This window comes from Sorex araneus, chromosome 2, assembly GCF_027595985.1.
Source record: "Sorex araneus isolate mSorAra2 chromosome 2, mSorAra2.pri, whole genome shotgun sequence".
Classification (NCBI taxonomy): Eukaryota; Metazoa; Chordata; class Mammalia; order Eulipotyphla; family Soricidae; genus Sorex; species Sorex araneus.
The window spans coordinates 294,892,432-294,907,506 of record NC_073303.1 but is presented as its reverse complement, the minus strand read 5'-3'; the positions used below and the strand labels follow the sequence as shown (position 1 = coordinate 294,907,506).

At 45.8% G+C, this 15,075-nt stretch overlaps 1 protein-coding gene across 3 annotated transcripts in view; it reads right to left on the bottom strand.

Annotated features, from left to right (window-relative positions):
- MCF2L2 (MCF.2 cell line derived transforming sequence-like 2) overlaps window positions 1-15,075 on the bottom strand; it is a 263,863-nt gene that overhangs the window by 20,782 nt on the left and 228,006 nt on the right. For all 3 annotated transcript variants that reach the window (XM_055124229.1, XM_055124227.1, XM_055124228.1), the window contains exons 18-22: window positions 13,888-13,957; window positions 8,302-8,394; window positions 7,067-7,159; window positions 2,861-2,932; window positions 134-259 (exon numbers count right to left, since the gene is read on the bottom strand). In XM_055124229.1, the coding sequence (XP_054980204.1) occupies window positions 134-259; window positions 2,861-2,932; window positions 7,067-7,159; window positions 8,302-8,394; window positions 13,888-13,957 (454 nt within the window). The remainder of the gene's footprint in view (window positions 1-133; window positions 260-2,860; window positions 2,933-7,066; window positions 7,160-8,301; window positions 8,395-13,887; window positions 13,958-15,075) is intronic.

The following is a 15,075-nucleotide window of genomic DNA, read 5'->3' as shown; positions in this document are numbered from 1 at the left end:
TTGCCTTGCAGTCAGCCGACCTGGGTTTGATTCCCGAAACCCCATCCCCCAAGCCTGCCCATGAGTGATCCTTGAGCCCAGAGCCAGGATTCAGCTCTGAGCACCACTGGGCAAAACAACGACAAAACCATACCGGACATCCAGTAACTGCTGCCAGGTCCACGGCCAACTCACAGGACTTGATCAAATCCTCCATCATGGCCACTGCTTGCTGTAGTTCGGCTGAGAGTGCTGAGTCCTTGGTTCTCTTTGACCCACTCTGTGGAAAGCAAACGCCTTATTGGAAATGAAAAGGTAGCCCCTCTGCAAAGGAAACAAAAGCAGCGCCGAGCCAGGGACGCAGCCAACAGGGAGTGACAGAGGATGAGCGTGTCTGCTAGCTAAAGTGAATGATCCGCACGCACACGCAAAACTCGCCAACACTGTGCTGCTGTGAAGGATGGGGCTTCTAAAAATCATGAGATTTCTAAAAATGTAATCAAAAGATTTCTAAAAATCTTTTCTACAGTATGAAACCTCGCCGTGCTTCCTAGTTGCTCTCCCTGCTACAGCCTGCCCCCTGGGGCCTATCGAAAATGTCCAATTTGAGGGCCTGAGCGACAGTCCAGCGAGCGGATCGGGCATTTGTCTTGCATGTGGCCAACCCGGATTCAATACCTGGTATCCCTTATGATCCCCAGACCCCAACAGGAGTGATTCCTGAGTACAGAGCGGAAGGAAGCCCTAAGCATTGCTGGGTGTTATTCCTGGATGTTAGTGCACCCCCCCCCCAAAAAAGAAGAAAGAAAATGTACCATTAGAGCATTAGTGTAAGTGGAGCTATTTGTGTCCTGAGAGAGGAAGAGTTTTAGCATAACATTCGTCTAGTTAATGCGAAATTCTTTTGGGGGGGGATGGGGAAAACATAGTCACAGTGCTCAGGGCCTGCTCCTGGCTCTGTGCTCAGAGATCACACCTGGTGGGCTCCGGAGATCATGTGTAGTACCAGGGATTTATCCATGTGTGAGGCAAGAGCCTAACCCAGGGTAATATCACCCCAGTTCCAAAATTCTTATTCCTATGGGAGCAATTACTTAAAAGCAGGCCAGCAGAGGCTATATCTGCGAACTCCTCTAGCAGCGGGGAGTGGGCAACCTACAGGCAGGTCACTAAGGATTGTGTGTAAACCCATGTTTACACTGGCCACGAGAGGAATCCCTCTGGACTCTGCCCTCCCTCCACTACTTCCCGAAACCTCCTCACTTTTCGTCATCACCCCAGAGGCCTAAGAGGTAAGCCAAGGGGGGTTGGGAGGGGCCAGCCCCCCAAAGCACAGAGTCAGCGTTAGGTGGAAAATCTCCGGCTGCGCCTTTAAGAGACCAACGTCTCCAGTCTTCCTGTCTGCGTGACCTTTAGAAACGATGGGTGTCTCAGAATGACTGTCTCAGCTTGAAAGGTTTGTTTGGTATTTTTACCCCTCAATACTGTGCAGCATATTTATTTGGGAAATAAATCATAAACCATAAAAGATTCTGATCTCATTTATTTATTTATTTATTTATTTTTACTATATAAGTTTCTACCATGAAGAAAAATCTTTGTCGCAACTCATTCCTTTTTGTTCTCTGTAGCAGACCGTAAGCAAAGGATGTCCACTTCTGCCATCCCTGCCCACAAGCTAGAGAGCAGCACCTTCGAATGGGAGAAGGGAATGACCGGGCTCTTGAGTAGACGGGACGAGCCTGCTCCCCTGGCCAGCTCCCCCTGGGTGCTGACCTTCCCCCTCACCATAAATATGCCTCAGTTCCTGGTGGAGGACACACTCCCACATGAATTTCCCGCACCGTCATCAAGAAGGAGTTAAAAGGCCTCATGCCGGCTGCTTCTTCGCCCAACACAACTCTCCTTCCTGTCAGAGACTGCACTGTGGACATTCTTGCTCTTCCCCGGGGGAGTCACCCTCCCACAGCTCAGGAGGCTGCTTAGTTTACAGTGCGTGATGCAGGGGGGGGCAGAAACATTCAAACCCATTAAAGCCCTCTTGCTCAGGCTACGCCCCCACACTCCACGTCTGGGCCTGAATCTCACTGCCACTGCCCCTTCTGAGCTGAGCGTGCAGGCACATGACTGCCTTTCGGAACACACATGCCTGGTGGGGTTTTGTTTGTTCGTTTGCTCTTTTTGGCCACACCCAACAAGGCTCAAGGCTTATTCCTGGGTCTGCACTCTGGGGTCACTCCTGGCATGTCTCCCAAGCTGGCAATAGAGCCAGGGTCGCTTACACAAGGCAAGTGCCTTAACCACCCAGGCCCTCTGATGTTTTTCTTATAAAATCAGAACATTGTGGGGAGAAAGAAACTCCCCTGTGAAGTCACACATTTCTTCCTAATCCGTTAGGTCAGCGTTTCCTTCAAGAGATCTGCTTTTTAAGGGACACACACACAAACACACACACACACACACACACACACACACACACACATACACAGGGCACAATATATAAGTTATATATACTGAGAAATACAGAGATGTAAATATAAATAATTCATAATCCCACCGTGTAGGAAAACCACCATAGCTTTTATCCAATTTACTTCTGGTCTTTTACAGATGTTTTTGACACGCTCACTTTATTTTGTAATGCTGACAGTTACATTCTTATGTGGAAGGAAGATAATATATTAGCATTTAACCAGCTACAAATATTACTTAAAAATCATTATTAATTTTTTCCCTGGCTCAATTATAGAACACAAACTATTTGTGAAAAAAATAGCTAATAAAGATTATTTTAAAAAAAAAGAATTCATTGTAAGTCCTCCCACCCAGAGACAAACAACATTCACAGTTGATTACATAAAAACCATATTGAAGACTGTACCTTAGTTGAACCTCCTTCAAGGTTACCCCGGTCTATCTCCAAATCCGCAGGAGACACAAGGTCCAGCAGACCCTAAATGAACCCAAAAACTCCACTGAAAATTGGAAAGTAGAACACCAGCAAAATCTACCAGGCAAAGCATCTTCAATTCTAGCCTTCTAGAATATGTGTATAAATGTGTTGGTCACAAGAAGAATGAATGACATACTAGGCAGGAAGCTATTTTCACAAAGATAGAATAAATTAAATGCATTATTTGATGTCCCGATATTTCTGTGTAGCATCACTATCATGAATATTTTCCCGTGAAATTATGATTTTAATTTATGCTTCTTAATTGTAATAGACTATTATATCCTTTGACAAATCACAATGTTATGGAACATTTAAGTTCAAACAATTTTGTACTGCAATAGTAATCTTTGTTTTGCTTCTCAAGAATAAATTCCCAGCACTGAAATTGTCAATGCTAAGAGTTTTGATGACAAGTTCTCTAGAGAAAGAAAATTAGTTTCTCCTGCCCCAGCCTATGAAGGATATTACCATTTAATTTAAAAGTTTTGCCAACTGAATTAATGGAACAATGCTACCTCACTTTTGTTCTGAGCTAAATTTCTTAGATAAAACTAGTGAGGTAGAACTTTCAAATAATGCCTTTATTCTTTTGTAAATTGCCTATGTCCTTTTCTCATCTTCTACTTGCTAATTTAGTTTTATTTCAGCTTTATTAAGGTATAAAATCAACATATAAAAATGACAAGTATTCGAAGTATATACGATGGTAATTATATATGTGTATATATACTGCATATGCATATGTATACAGAATATATACAGTATACAGTACATATACATTACATATATGTGTAGTATATACATTATATAATATACATAATGTATAATGTATGTTATATATAATATATATATATACTGAAAGAATTCCTATTCTTTAGCAAATTTTAATTGAACAATAGTGATGTCCCCTGCAACCACTGTGTTTTACACTAAAGGGCTATACCTGTTATCAACCTCTCCCTGTCATTTTTAAAAAATACTAATTGATTAAAATTTAAGAAGACAAATAAATATTTATCCCAGAAGTTGAATTGCACAGGGAACCGGCATAACTACCTTTTTCAGGACTTCTTCCTTTCAGTAAATTAATAATGTTTCATTTTGCAAAACAATCTTAATTAACCAAAATCCAGACAAGAAAAATTTTGTAGATTAAATCTGAGTTTTCATAAATCACTTGTCCTATTTAAAGTAGTCTGAGCACAATGAAAGCGTATTCCTGTTGTCCTTAAATCCGTCTATTTCTAATGTATGTCGAGAAATAATTTATTGTCTAATCAACGTGCCATGACTCCTTAGACACTGTCTTAAAAAACTCTTTGTGATGACTAGTAATTTCATAACATCTGAAATGAGATTGCAAGCATTTCATAAGTATCTTTTATTTTTGTTTTCTCTTTGGTTTGGGGCCACACCCAGTGGTGCTCAGGGCTTACTCCTGGCTCTACACTCAGGAATGACTTCTGGCGGACACTGGGACCATACAGGATGTGAGGTATTGAACCTGGGTTGGCCACACTCAAGGCCAGTGCCCAGCCTGCTGTACTATTGCTCTGGCCCCTAATTTTTTGTTGTTATTGTTATTAATTTCTGTGAGCTCATTATTAAGGCTGCAGATCATTAGTCACATACAATATTTGTCACATGTAATATTGTTCCTATTTTTTTCATTCTTGTATCATTTGTTGTTATTGGTTTTGGGGCTACACTAGTGATGATCAGGGCTTACTTCCTGGCTCAGGGATTATTCCTGGCAAAATAAATGCTTTAATCCCTGTATCATGTCTCTCCCTACTCTTTGTTTTGAAATGCTATAATCTATTATTCTGTTATCTTTCCTTTTTTTTGTTTTTGTTTTTGTTTTGGGCCACACCTAGCAGTACTGAGGGCTTACTCCCGCCTCTGCACCAGTGGGCTCCAGTGACCATAGTGGGTGCCAGGGATCAAAGCCAGGTGGTGAGTGCAAGGCACTCCCTGTACTTTACCTTTACTCAGTACTTTACTCTACCTTTACTCAGTACTTTACTCTACCTTTACTCAGTACTCTACCTTTATTCAGTACTTTACCTTTACTCAGTACTTTAGTCTCTACCTCTTTTACTCAGTACTTTACCTCCTTTACTCAGTACTTTACTTAGTACTTTACTCTCTACCTTTACTCTGCACCTTACTCTCTGTACTAAGGCTTCAGCTCCCTTTATTTTCATCCTCTTCCTCCTTCTCCTCATTATTATTTCTTTTCTACTTAAAAAGGCTTTCCCACACCAGCATCCCATGATTCTTTCTAACCTAGGGGCTATCAGTCCAACACCCCGGTTCTCAGAGTACGGCCAGAACACTGCGAAGTTCTTCCTTCCCGGGTGTGCCTCTAGTTCCCCGAGCATGCGGCAAGCTAGCCTATGAGAAAACCGTGCTTGCCGTGGGTCACCGCTACAGCTTTGCAGAGATGCTCCGGTCACATATAATATTGTTTATATTGTTTCTTGTTTGCTCTGTAGAAATTAGCTTTTAAGAAAACACCTTAGTGTTTCTGACTTCTCCACCCTCGCTTAATGCTTCTCTGAAGCATAAGGACAGTCCCAAACGAGCGACAGGTGCTGGCTTCGTTTCACAAGCCCAGCAGAAGGTGAAGAAATGTCCTGCATGTGGGAGTTTACAGTGGCCAGTGCTGGGGCCCACTTCCAGGAGCCTGACTCTCCACCACTAGTTTCTCATGCCACCGCCCTGCTACCCTCTCGAGGGCGGAGCCCACCTCAATTCTCTGAGTATTCTGGAGCCCTTAAATGCCCGGGCCAGCAGGCCCAACTGCTGGCTTCTCTCTGGGCCCCAAGAGAGGTGCGGAAGCTCAGGTCAGGGGCCAGCCTAGACGGGACGGCCAGAGGCCTCGAAGGCCCTGCATGGCGTTAACACACACTGGAGGTCACAGCAGATCACTACGCTCATCTCCACACTAGTGTGATGTCTTCCCCTGTGGGACAAAGCCACACGTGATGGGAAGCTTTCGGAGCGCCTGAGCCGGCCGGCTTACAAAACAGCGTTACTTCTCACAGCAGACACACACTTCCTCATCTTCTACAGGGGGAAACCAAGAGTTCGGTGGCCCTGTCAGCCCACAGCCAGCTGAGGTGCACTGGTGAGGCCCGGACTCTGGAGTCAGAGCAACTTTCTGAGGGCAGGTGTTGGCCCCAGAACTAAACCGCCCAGCGCCTCAACACCAACAGCTTCCTTCCGGGCATGTCTGATGGGGCTCACGTCAATCAGAAAGACAGAAGGGAGGGGAGTCGGGGCACAGCAGGGGCTCTTTCACCCTTTCCCCATTTTCATCTGAGGTTCTAGCTACCAGGCAAGCACGACTTATACAATTCAGAGACAAGGGAGATCGCTCAAAGGCTGGAAAACATTCATGGCATCCAGAGGGCCCCCAACCCCGGGGGGATGCCCAGCCCACATGTCCTCTCAAATACCTCCCGTAGTTCTGGTGGTCCTCAGCACTGCTGGGGAGCATCCACCCCCCGCCCCCCAACAAAACAAAACAAAGCCCCACAGCCTGGAACTTCCAACCTTCCCCTCTGCTCATGGGGAGATGGTGCCCCGACACAGCTTCTGTCCTGAGTGGGTGCCGGGAGAGTGTGGCTGTGGGCAGGGTCTCCTCGGACACACAGAACCCTTCCACAAAGCAAAATCCATCCTGTTATTCTGCTCTTGAGAGGGACCTTCAGTCTGAGAGTGGAGGTGGGTGTGGGCAAAGGAGACCCCAGTGCTGGCCCTTCTCTCCCGGGGACTTTGTGGGAAAATCACACGATTTGGGGAAGGTGCCTGGTCTCAACAGAACAGACGATGATACCCTACTGGACCAGAAGCTCTGGCTGCCCCCCAGCCCCACCTGGTGCCAGCAGAGTCGTCCCGTCCCCTTTCGTCTGTGTTCCCCAAAGCCTCTCTTCTTGTCAGTTGGGCTCCCCCAGCACTCGGACGCCCAGGCGCCTTCCGACTCCTGGATTCTCTGGTCTTATCCTCAACAGGTCAGACTCGGAGGGCAGGAAGGCCTCAAAGGCAGAGAAAGTTCCAACTCTGGCCGTGTCAGGAAAAACACCCCAGTACCACCGTCCAGAAACCCCCAGCTGTGGGCCTTACCTTCAGCAGCTGCTGGTATTTCGCAAGCCTCTCGCTCGGTCCGCCAAGATACTTCAGAAGGGGGAGATTGTGATCCAGTTGGCGCTGGCATACCTTAGGAGACCAAGCAGAAACAGCATGAGAACAAGATCGATTCCCCTTCCCACGCTCCCCCCCACAGGACAAAACATAGCAGGGTTTAAACACAAGAAATGAAACAGGTTCCTCAGGAGCCAGCGGGGAAGTGGAGAGAACCCTTCCGTCACTGTTCAATCCCTCAGGGACCCGTGTGAGGTTCAGGGGGAAGGGAAGGAGACAGTATTTCCACAGGCAACCAGGGAAGCAAGACCACTGATTCCCTTTAGAACGCAACTAGCAGGTGGAGAAGGGGCTATTTCAGACCCTCCTCGAAAGCAGCCGTCTGAGGGGCCGGATCTATCTAGGTCATGTGGAGTCTAGAGGTGAAGTGGCAGCTGACAGAACTGTCATTCCTCCACACTCCTTTGGGTCACCTTTTGGACTTCATTTTATTCTTCAGACTCATTCTAGAGGAGTCTGGGTTTTTAACAGCCAAAAGATGCCTGCAATCCTCAAAGACCAAAATAGCACCAAAACTTCTGGTGCTTTCTAAAGGAGAGAGACTCTGAACAAACATTAACTCTACTGCCAATTGTTTTGCCTCGCTCATTCCTTTTTAATTTGGTTCCTGGTGGTGGAATATGTGCACTGGTGAAGGGATCGGTGTTTGAGCATTGTGTAACTGAGACTTACGTCTGAAAGCTTTGTAACTTTCCACATGGTGATTAAAAAAAAATAAGTGGGGCTAGAGGGACAGTACAGAGGGTAGGGCTCTTGCCTTGCATGCAGCTGACCTGGGTTCGATCCCTGCCATCACAATATGGTCCCCTGAACACTCTCAGCAGTAATTCCTGAGTAAAGGGCCAGTAGTAACCCCTGAGCATCACCAAGTATGGCTTCCCTCCCCAAACCAAACAAACAAAAAAATATTGGTGCACAATGGGTCAGATAAACAGTACAATGAGTAAAGCACTTGCCTTGCATGCAGCTTAACCAGATTTCATCTCTAGCACCCCATATGGTCTCCTGATCCCCACCAGAGTGAGCCCTGAGCACAGAGTTAGTGCTGAGCACTGCTGGGGTGTGGCCCAAGTGTCCCTATCCCCTTAAAAAGTAAGCAATGGACATAAATATCAAACAGGGGGAAGCAATTTGAGGGAGACTAATCTCCAAGTTACCCCAAAGTAGGCGCAGTCTTGACATTCTTGCCAAATTGCCTTGGCCCGGGGTAGATTCTTATGGTATTTTAAATATATTTGAAGATCTTCTTTCTGAGTGGGGGAAAAATGAGCACAGATTAATCAAGTCTTTTTTTTTTCAGTAAAAAAAAGTAAGTGGACAGGATAACACAGTTTATTTATTTATGCAATAGAGTATTTCCAGGTGTAAGGGATGGGGGATGTGGGATAAGTGGCCTTAAGTTGGGGTGAGTGCCCCGGGAGGCGAGCAGAGGGTTACACAGTACCCTAAGCACTAAACACAGAAAATGAATGAGGGAGGTGGGAGCAGCAGCAGGACAAACACACACTGTCACCAATGGGAGCTGCCACGGAGATCTGTCCCCCCTCGCCCCCCTACCTGCAGCCCCCCATCCAGATACCCCCAGTTCCCCCACAGTCCTTCAGTGAGTGACAAACTAACAGAAGTGCTGGGGATAGACCCTGTCCCTCATTCCCTCTCACCCTTGGCTTAGCACAAACAACAGCTTCAACCCTAAAAACAAACAAGCAAAACAAAACAGAACAAAAGAAAAAACAACCTAAGAAATATCCCAGCAGGGAAATAGGAGCACTCGGACACAGACCGAAGTCACGTGGGCAAAGCAGATGTTCTGCTTCTTGCCCTAGAACAAGGCGTTAGGGCCAGAGAAATAGTACAGTGGGTGGCTCGGGTTCGATTTGACACCCCATACGGTCCCTTGAGCACCGGAGTGATCCCTGAGTGCTGAGCAAGAAGTAAGCCCTGAGCCTAGGTGTGGCCCTAAAACAAAACAACAAGTAAGATTCAGGGGCAGCAGAGTCGAAAGACCCTCTCCCAAATGGCCGTCAAGAAGGATTCCAAGTGCTCCAAAGAGCACCAGATGAGGTGGGCACAAGCCTGCCAAAATGCGGCTGACAGGACACGACCAACCCATGGAGTCCGCTTACCAGCTTCTCCAGGAGAACCGGATCCAGCTCTGTGCGACGCAGCAAGGAGCTGTGCGTGACCCTCGCCTGTGGACTTCTGCGACTGTTCTTCACTTGGACCTGGCTTATTTCTCTCTCTCTGCAATCCCCATTGTGTCTATTCTGCTTCTAAACACAGCTGAGGAGGAACGATTTCCATTCCTGTAGCTTTTCCCCTTCCCCAGCAGTTAAGTGGTCCTTTCCATATGGACTATCCCTCTCTCCTCTGCTACTTTTGTGAGGTTCACACACGCGCACACACACACACACACCACACACACACACACACACACATGCATATATGCTTGGGAGACAGAGACAGCCCCTGAGAAATGTTGTTAGGTTAAGAAACTAGGATAACTCAGAGCTTAACAACAATGCAACCATTATTCATTCACTCCAGAACTACCCTCTGCTCTTGCAGGTGCCGGAAGCCACGTTCTGTGCATTTCTTTGCTTTTATAGTGGGGGGAGGGGGCAGGGCCACACCTGCTGGTGCTAAGGGGTCACTCCCAGCTCTGGGCTTGGATTTCTCCTGGCAGTGCTAGAGGGCCACGAGAGCCTGCGCTCAGCCCCCTGAGCTACCTCTCCAGGCCTGTACTTTTGTTAAACTTAGTGGCTCCCACGGTACGATAGCAATGACATGAGGCCAGACTTACAAAGCAAGCAGTTTAAGACATCTCACCCCCATGTGGTCATTTTGTGCACCAAAATATTGGCATAGAGAAATACTGGCATAGAGAAAAATGCTTCCAGGTTTCACTGTTTTCAGTACTCAGCCTCAGAGAGCTTCCCGGAAGCTAGACGACGCAGACCAGCCTCCCGCCCGAAGACACCTCCTCAACTGTAGCTACCTTTCCTCAAGCTCGCCTAGAAATGGAGAGGGATGCTGGTTCCCTGGGTGGATGCTGAACTGAAACCCGCCTTCCTGAAAACTGTAGATTGATCCTGCATCTTCCCTTTGAGCAACACAGAACATTACTGGCCTTCAAGGCCTAAAATATAATCAAGGGCCTGCATTTGATCTCTAGTTCAGAATTCTCTAGAGAGGGGAATGAACTGACTAATAGGCTATGAAAATATCAGCTTTCCCTTCCACTCAATGTAGCATAAATCAAGGAGCTACAATTGCTACCCAACACTTACATGTTCAAAGGTATAAGATTACTTATGAATTATGACCATGGATTCCAGTGGTGGATGCCCAAGCTCTGCTTTTGATTTTGTCAAACTATATTATGACAAACTATATGGGTCAAAGTCCATTACTTAATCTTTCTATGCTCATTTCTCCTGTTAATTGGGTTTGTAATAGCAGTACGATTGCTGGGAGATTCAACAAAAATGATGTATAAAGAAGCCTCAGCAATTGGTCCATGCAGGCAGAATACTCAACAAATGGTAGTTACTCTTACATGCCCCTTTTTCCCTTTGCAGAAGCCTCTGGATGCACTGTTTTCTCTGATTTCCACAACTTTACATGTTGGCATTATTATTTTTGTTTCATTTTGTTTTGGGGCCACACCCATAAGTGCTCAGGGTTTACTCCTGGCTCTGTGCTCAGGAAACATTCCTAGCAGGGCTTGGGGGATCACATGGGGTGCATGGGATCAAACTCAGGTCTGCCACATGCAAGGCAAGGACCCTACCCACTGGACTATTTTTCTGGTCCCAGATAATGGCATTATTAAGCCTGTAAAAGAAGTGAGACTTGGGGGCTGGAGTGATAGCACAGTACGTAGGGCATTTGCCTTGCATGCGGCCGACCTGGGTTCGATTCCCAGAATCCCATATGGTCTCCCGAGCACCGCCAGGAATGATTCCTGAGTGCTTGAGCCAAGAGTAACCCCTGTGCATCGCCAGGTGTGACTCAAAAAGCAAAAAACAAAAAACAAACAAAAGAAGTGAGACTCTTAGAACTTAAGTGATTCAATAGAGATCATGCAGACAACAATTGATACCTTAGGTAAGAAGTTATGTTTCCTGAGTTCATCCCCGTGCTCTTTCCAGAGTACCAGGTGAAATTTCAAAGCAAACCAAACTCAAAGCAAAACTACTGGCACATATTATCTAGAGGAAGCCGGCTGGGAAGATTTCTTCCCAGATGTCACAGGCTACAGAATCTAATTAAAAAACTTGACCAAAGCAATATTTCAAAATTAAGTTCCACAATTAGTGGAATTCTGTAAATATTATTGAGCAGAGAAGAACTATTCTAATACCAAAAGATGCCAGACTTGCTTAATTGGCTGACAAATTGAAGTCTTTGTATTATGGCAGTCAAAGCATTCCTTCAAGGGTACTCAAAGATTATATAACTGTCAAAGTAGTCCTTCAAGGGTGCTCAAAGATTATGCAGTGGTTCCTGTATCCCAAACTAATCATTTTGTGCTTGGTAAGAATTTATGACACATGGGGCTGAAGAGATTGTACTGGAAGTTAGACGCTAGCCTTTGCATACAAGGTGGTTCTGCCCAAATCTCCAGCACCACATATGGGCACCCCCACACCCCTCTCCCCAGGCACTGCCGGAAGTGATCCCAACGCACAGAGTCTGGAAGAAAGCCCTGAAAACTTCTGGGTGTGGCTCCAAAACAAAACAGAGAAATAATTTATGGCCCACTATTATATCAAACATGATAACTCATTTAAGATTATATGCAGTTTATGTTCTGGACTAATGATTTATAAATCCCTTTGCAAAGCTTTAAGAGAAGAATTAATCCGAGAATGAATATATAGCCAGTAATTCTCTGACTACTTCCTCATAGTTGAATAATTTTAACTTGATAATATCTATTCGATATGCCATAAACAGTAACAGGAAATCTCACAATGGAGATATTACTGGTGCTCGCTCAAGCAAATCGATGAACAATGGGACAACAGTGGTACAGTGCTACTCTACCACTCCATATGAATTTGGTAATTTTTCAATGGGCAATTTTATTTTGTTTTTTGCTTTTGGGTCATACCTGGTCATACTCAGGGCTCACTCTTGGCTCTGCCTTCAGGGGTCTCTACTGGAGGGTTTGGGGGATCATGCAAGGTGCCAGGGATTTAACTTGGGTCAACCACATACAAGGCAAGAACCCTACTGACAGTACTATTATTTCCAGCCCCTCATTGGACAATTTTTAAAAGTCTTCAGAATAATGTCAGAAGTACTTAGTTTAAAAATATTTCTAGGGGCTGGAGTGATAGCACAGCAGGTGGCCGAAATCGAACCACATGGCTGACCCGGGTTTGATCCCAGCATCCCATATGGTTTTCTGAGCACAGCCAGGAGTAATTCCTGAGTGCAGAGCCAGGAATAACCCCTGTGTGACGCAAAAAAAAAAAAATTCTAAACTAGATTTCAAATTGCTGTATAAAGTGGTTTGCAGGGTATCTTGAATTCTGGTGTGGTATGAAAAACCCATGATAAAACGAACCCCACTAAGGCAAAGGAGAGTTCTTCTAAACCTCCAGAAGATGAAGGCTATGCTTCTCCCCTACATCAAATACTCCGGATCCTGGAGACCTGGGGTTCGCTTGCTTCCAGTTTATTACCAATACCACACTCACGACAGATCAGGCATGACCTATGTTGTTTAAAAGTTTTAAGTTGCAGAGCTGGAGCGATAGCACAGCAGGTAGGGCGTTTGCCTTGCAAGTGGCTGACCCGGGTTCAATTCCCAGCATCCCATATGGTCCCCTAAGCACCTCCAGGAGTTATTCCTGAGTGCATGAGTCAAGAGTAACCCCTGTGCATCGCCGGGTGTGACTCAAAAAGCAAAAAAAAAAAAGAAAAGAAAAATGTTTTAAGTTGCTGGATGCATTGTCTCAGATTCACAAAGTGCAAAATAAGGAGGGGGGTGGGGTGGTGGTGGAAGGGGGCAGTTGAGAGAGAGAAGAAAAATGGGAGAAGTCAGGGGTGGGGGAGCGGCTCTGGACCCTCTGCCTAGTCCTCCTCGGAGCAGGAAGCCCTTTGTGGGCATGGTGTGAGATGGAGCCTTTCTAGGTACCGGTGTCCCTGGACCACCGCTGGCTTCAACAGCTTGTGTACTGCCCAAAGCAGGGATGGAGAGAGCCTGCAAGGAGGAATCAGTCCTTCCCAAGAGGCACCTCCCCAAAGGGAGATGGTCAGAGGTACGGGGCTGAGGGGTCGGAAGTTCACAGATTAGGTACTAACGCTAAGAGAGACTGAAGATAGAAATTTTTTTCCCCACCATGCCTAGGCTGTGAAAAATAAAATGAAAGAACTAGATGATCTGAGATTGGCAGACAGGAGCTCACTACGTCTCTGGAGGGGACTAATGCAATGTTAGTGAGGAATTTACACCCCGTGTGTGATTCCTCTCCTAAGACAGTGAGTTTAGTCTTTCAGTGGAGGAGCTGGAATGGGAAATGGGAGGGCGTCTTCCACTTCACTGTGTTTTGTAAGAAGTCAGACTTGAGAGTTGTTCCCAGCTCCCAGCGAAGAGGGATCTTCTCACGCCACAGAGCACTTCCTGTGCAGCCTCTAATTTGCATTCAAGAGATAGACAGAAAATTCGGGCCCTTTGTGGTTCCACTTCCCTTGCCGCTGGTTAAAGGTCACCTTCCACACAGACTTACTCGCTTGAGAAAACACCGTGCCAGGAGCTCAGGGTTTTCAGAGCACTTTTCCAGTTCTTTCAGAAAAGTCCTGGGGGGGGGAGGGAAAGGTATAAGAACGTTTTGATTTTTTAAAAACAATGTGCATGCGTTTTGTTTGAAATAGAATCACACAAGGTTACAAGACACTTGAAGGTTGGAAGACGTGCCTAGAAAAATGTGGTTCTTCAGGATTTATTGCTCTTGACTCAGCTTCAACACCTGACCTGGAAGTGGGGGAAATGTATTCTGTGACATGACTAGGATTCCAACCCACCTCTGGTGCATATTTAGAAGGAAAAATTGTGGGAGGATTCTCAGGGCTTTCCTGGTCCGACTCTAAACACGAGTTGGAGATGTCTGCATACATTGATCCTTGTGCTACAGGACAAGAATGCTAACAAGAACCAATAAATACAGTGGCAGCTGCTAGTCCTGAAATCCTTTTGAGATTACAGCAAGCCAAGGCAGAAGTTAAGGTGAGCGCCACCTAGTTTCTTCCTTAACCAAAAACAGTGCAAGGCACCTGGAGAGTATCATGAGGGGTCACCTTGGTCAGAGGGAGAGAGAGCCCCATAGAATGCTCTCTCTTAGATGTGGGACACAAAGGAACATGGAGGTAGAGTAATGAATGCACAAAGACAATGAAAACCAAGAACGTGAGGACTGATACTTCGTAGGAAACATGGAAACATGCCCCTTGAGGAGGCTGGGGGGGTAGGGCAGGGAGGGGGCAGGGTTTATGGTGGAGGGACGTGTTCAAATTGTTCAAATTGGAGGAGGAGGTCACGCTGAAGGGTGTAAAGTGTCACGTAAGAGACCCTATCAGCAACAGGAACTGTAAACCACAGTGCAAGAATGTAGCAGACTGGCTAGGGGAAAGCAAATGGGCATGGGCACTGGTGGAAGGAAGTGGACATTATTAAAACACTGGACGCCTGAAACCCAATCATGAATCACTTTCTTATTTCACAGCGATTAAAAACATTTTTTAAAAAATTAAGGAAATATAGATATGAACTCAATTATGTATCAACATCAGTGCATTAACCGAAATATTTATCATTTTAGTGTAGATGATATAATTGAAAACAGTGGGAGACCTATAGGAACCCTGTATTGTCTCTGCCATTTCTCTGTAAATCAAAAACTCTTCTAAAACACACTTAA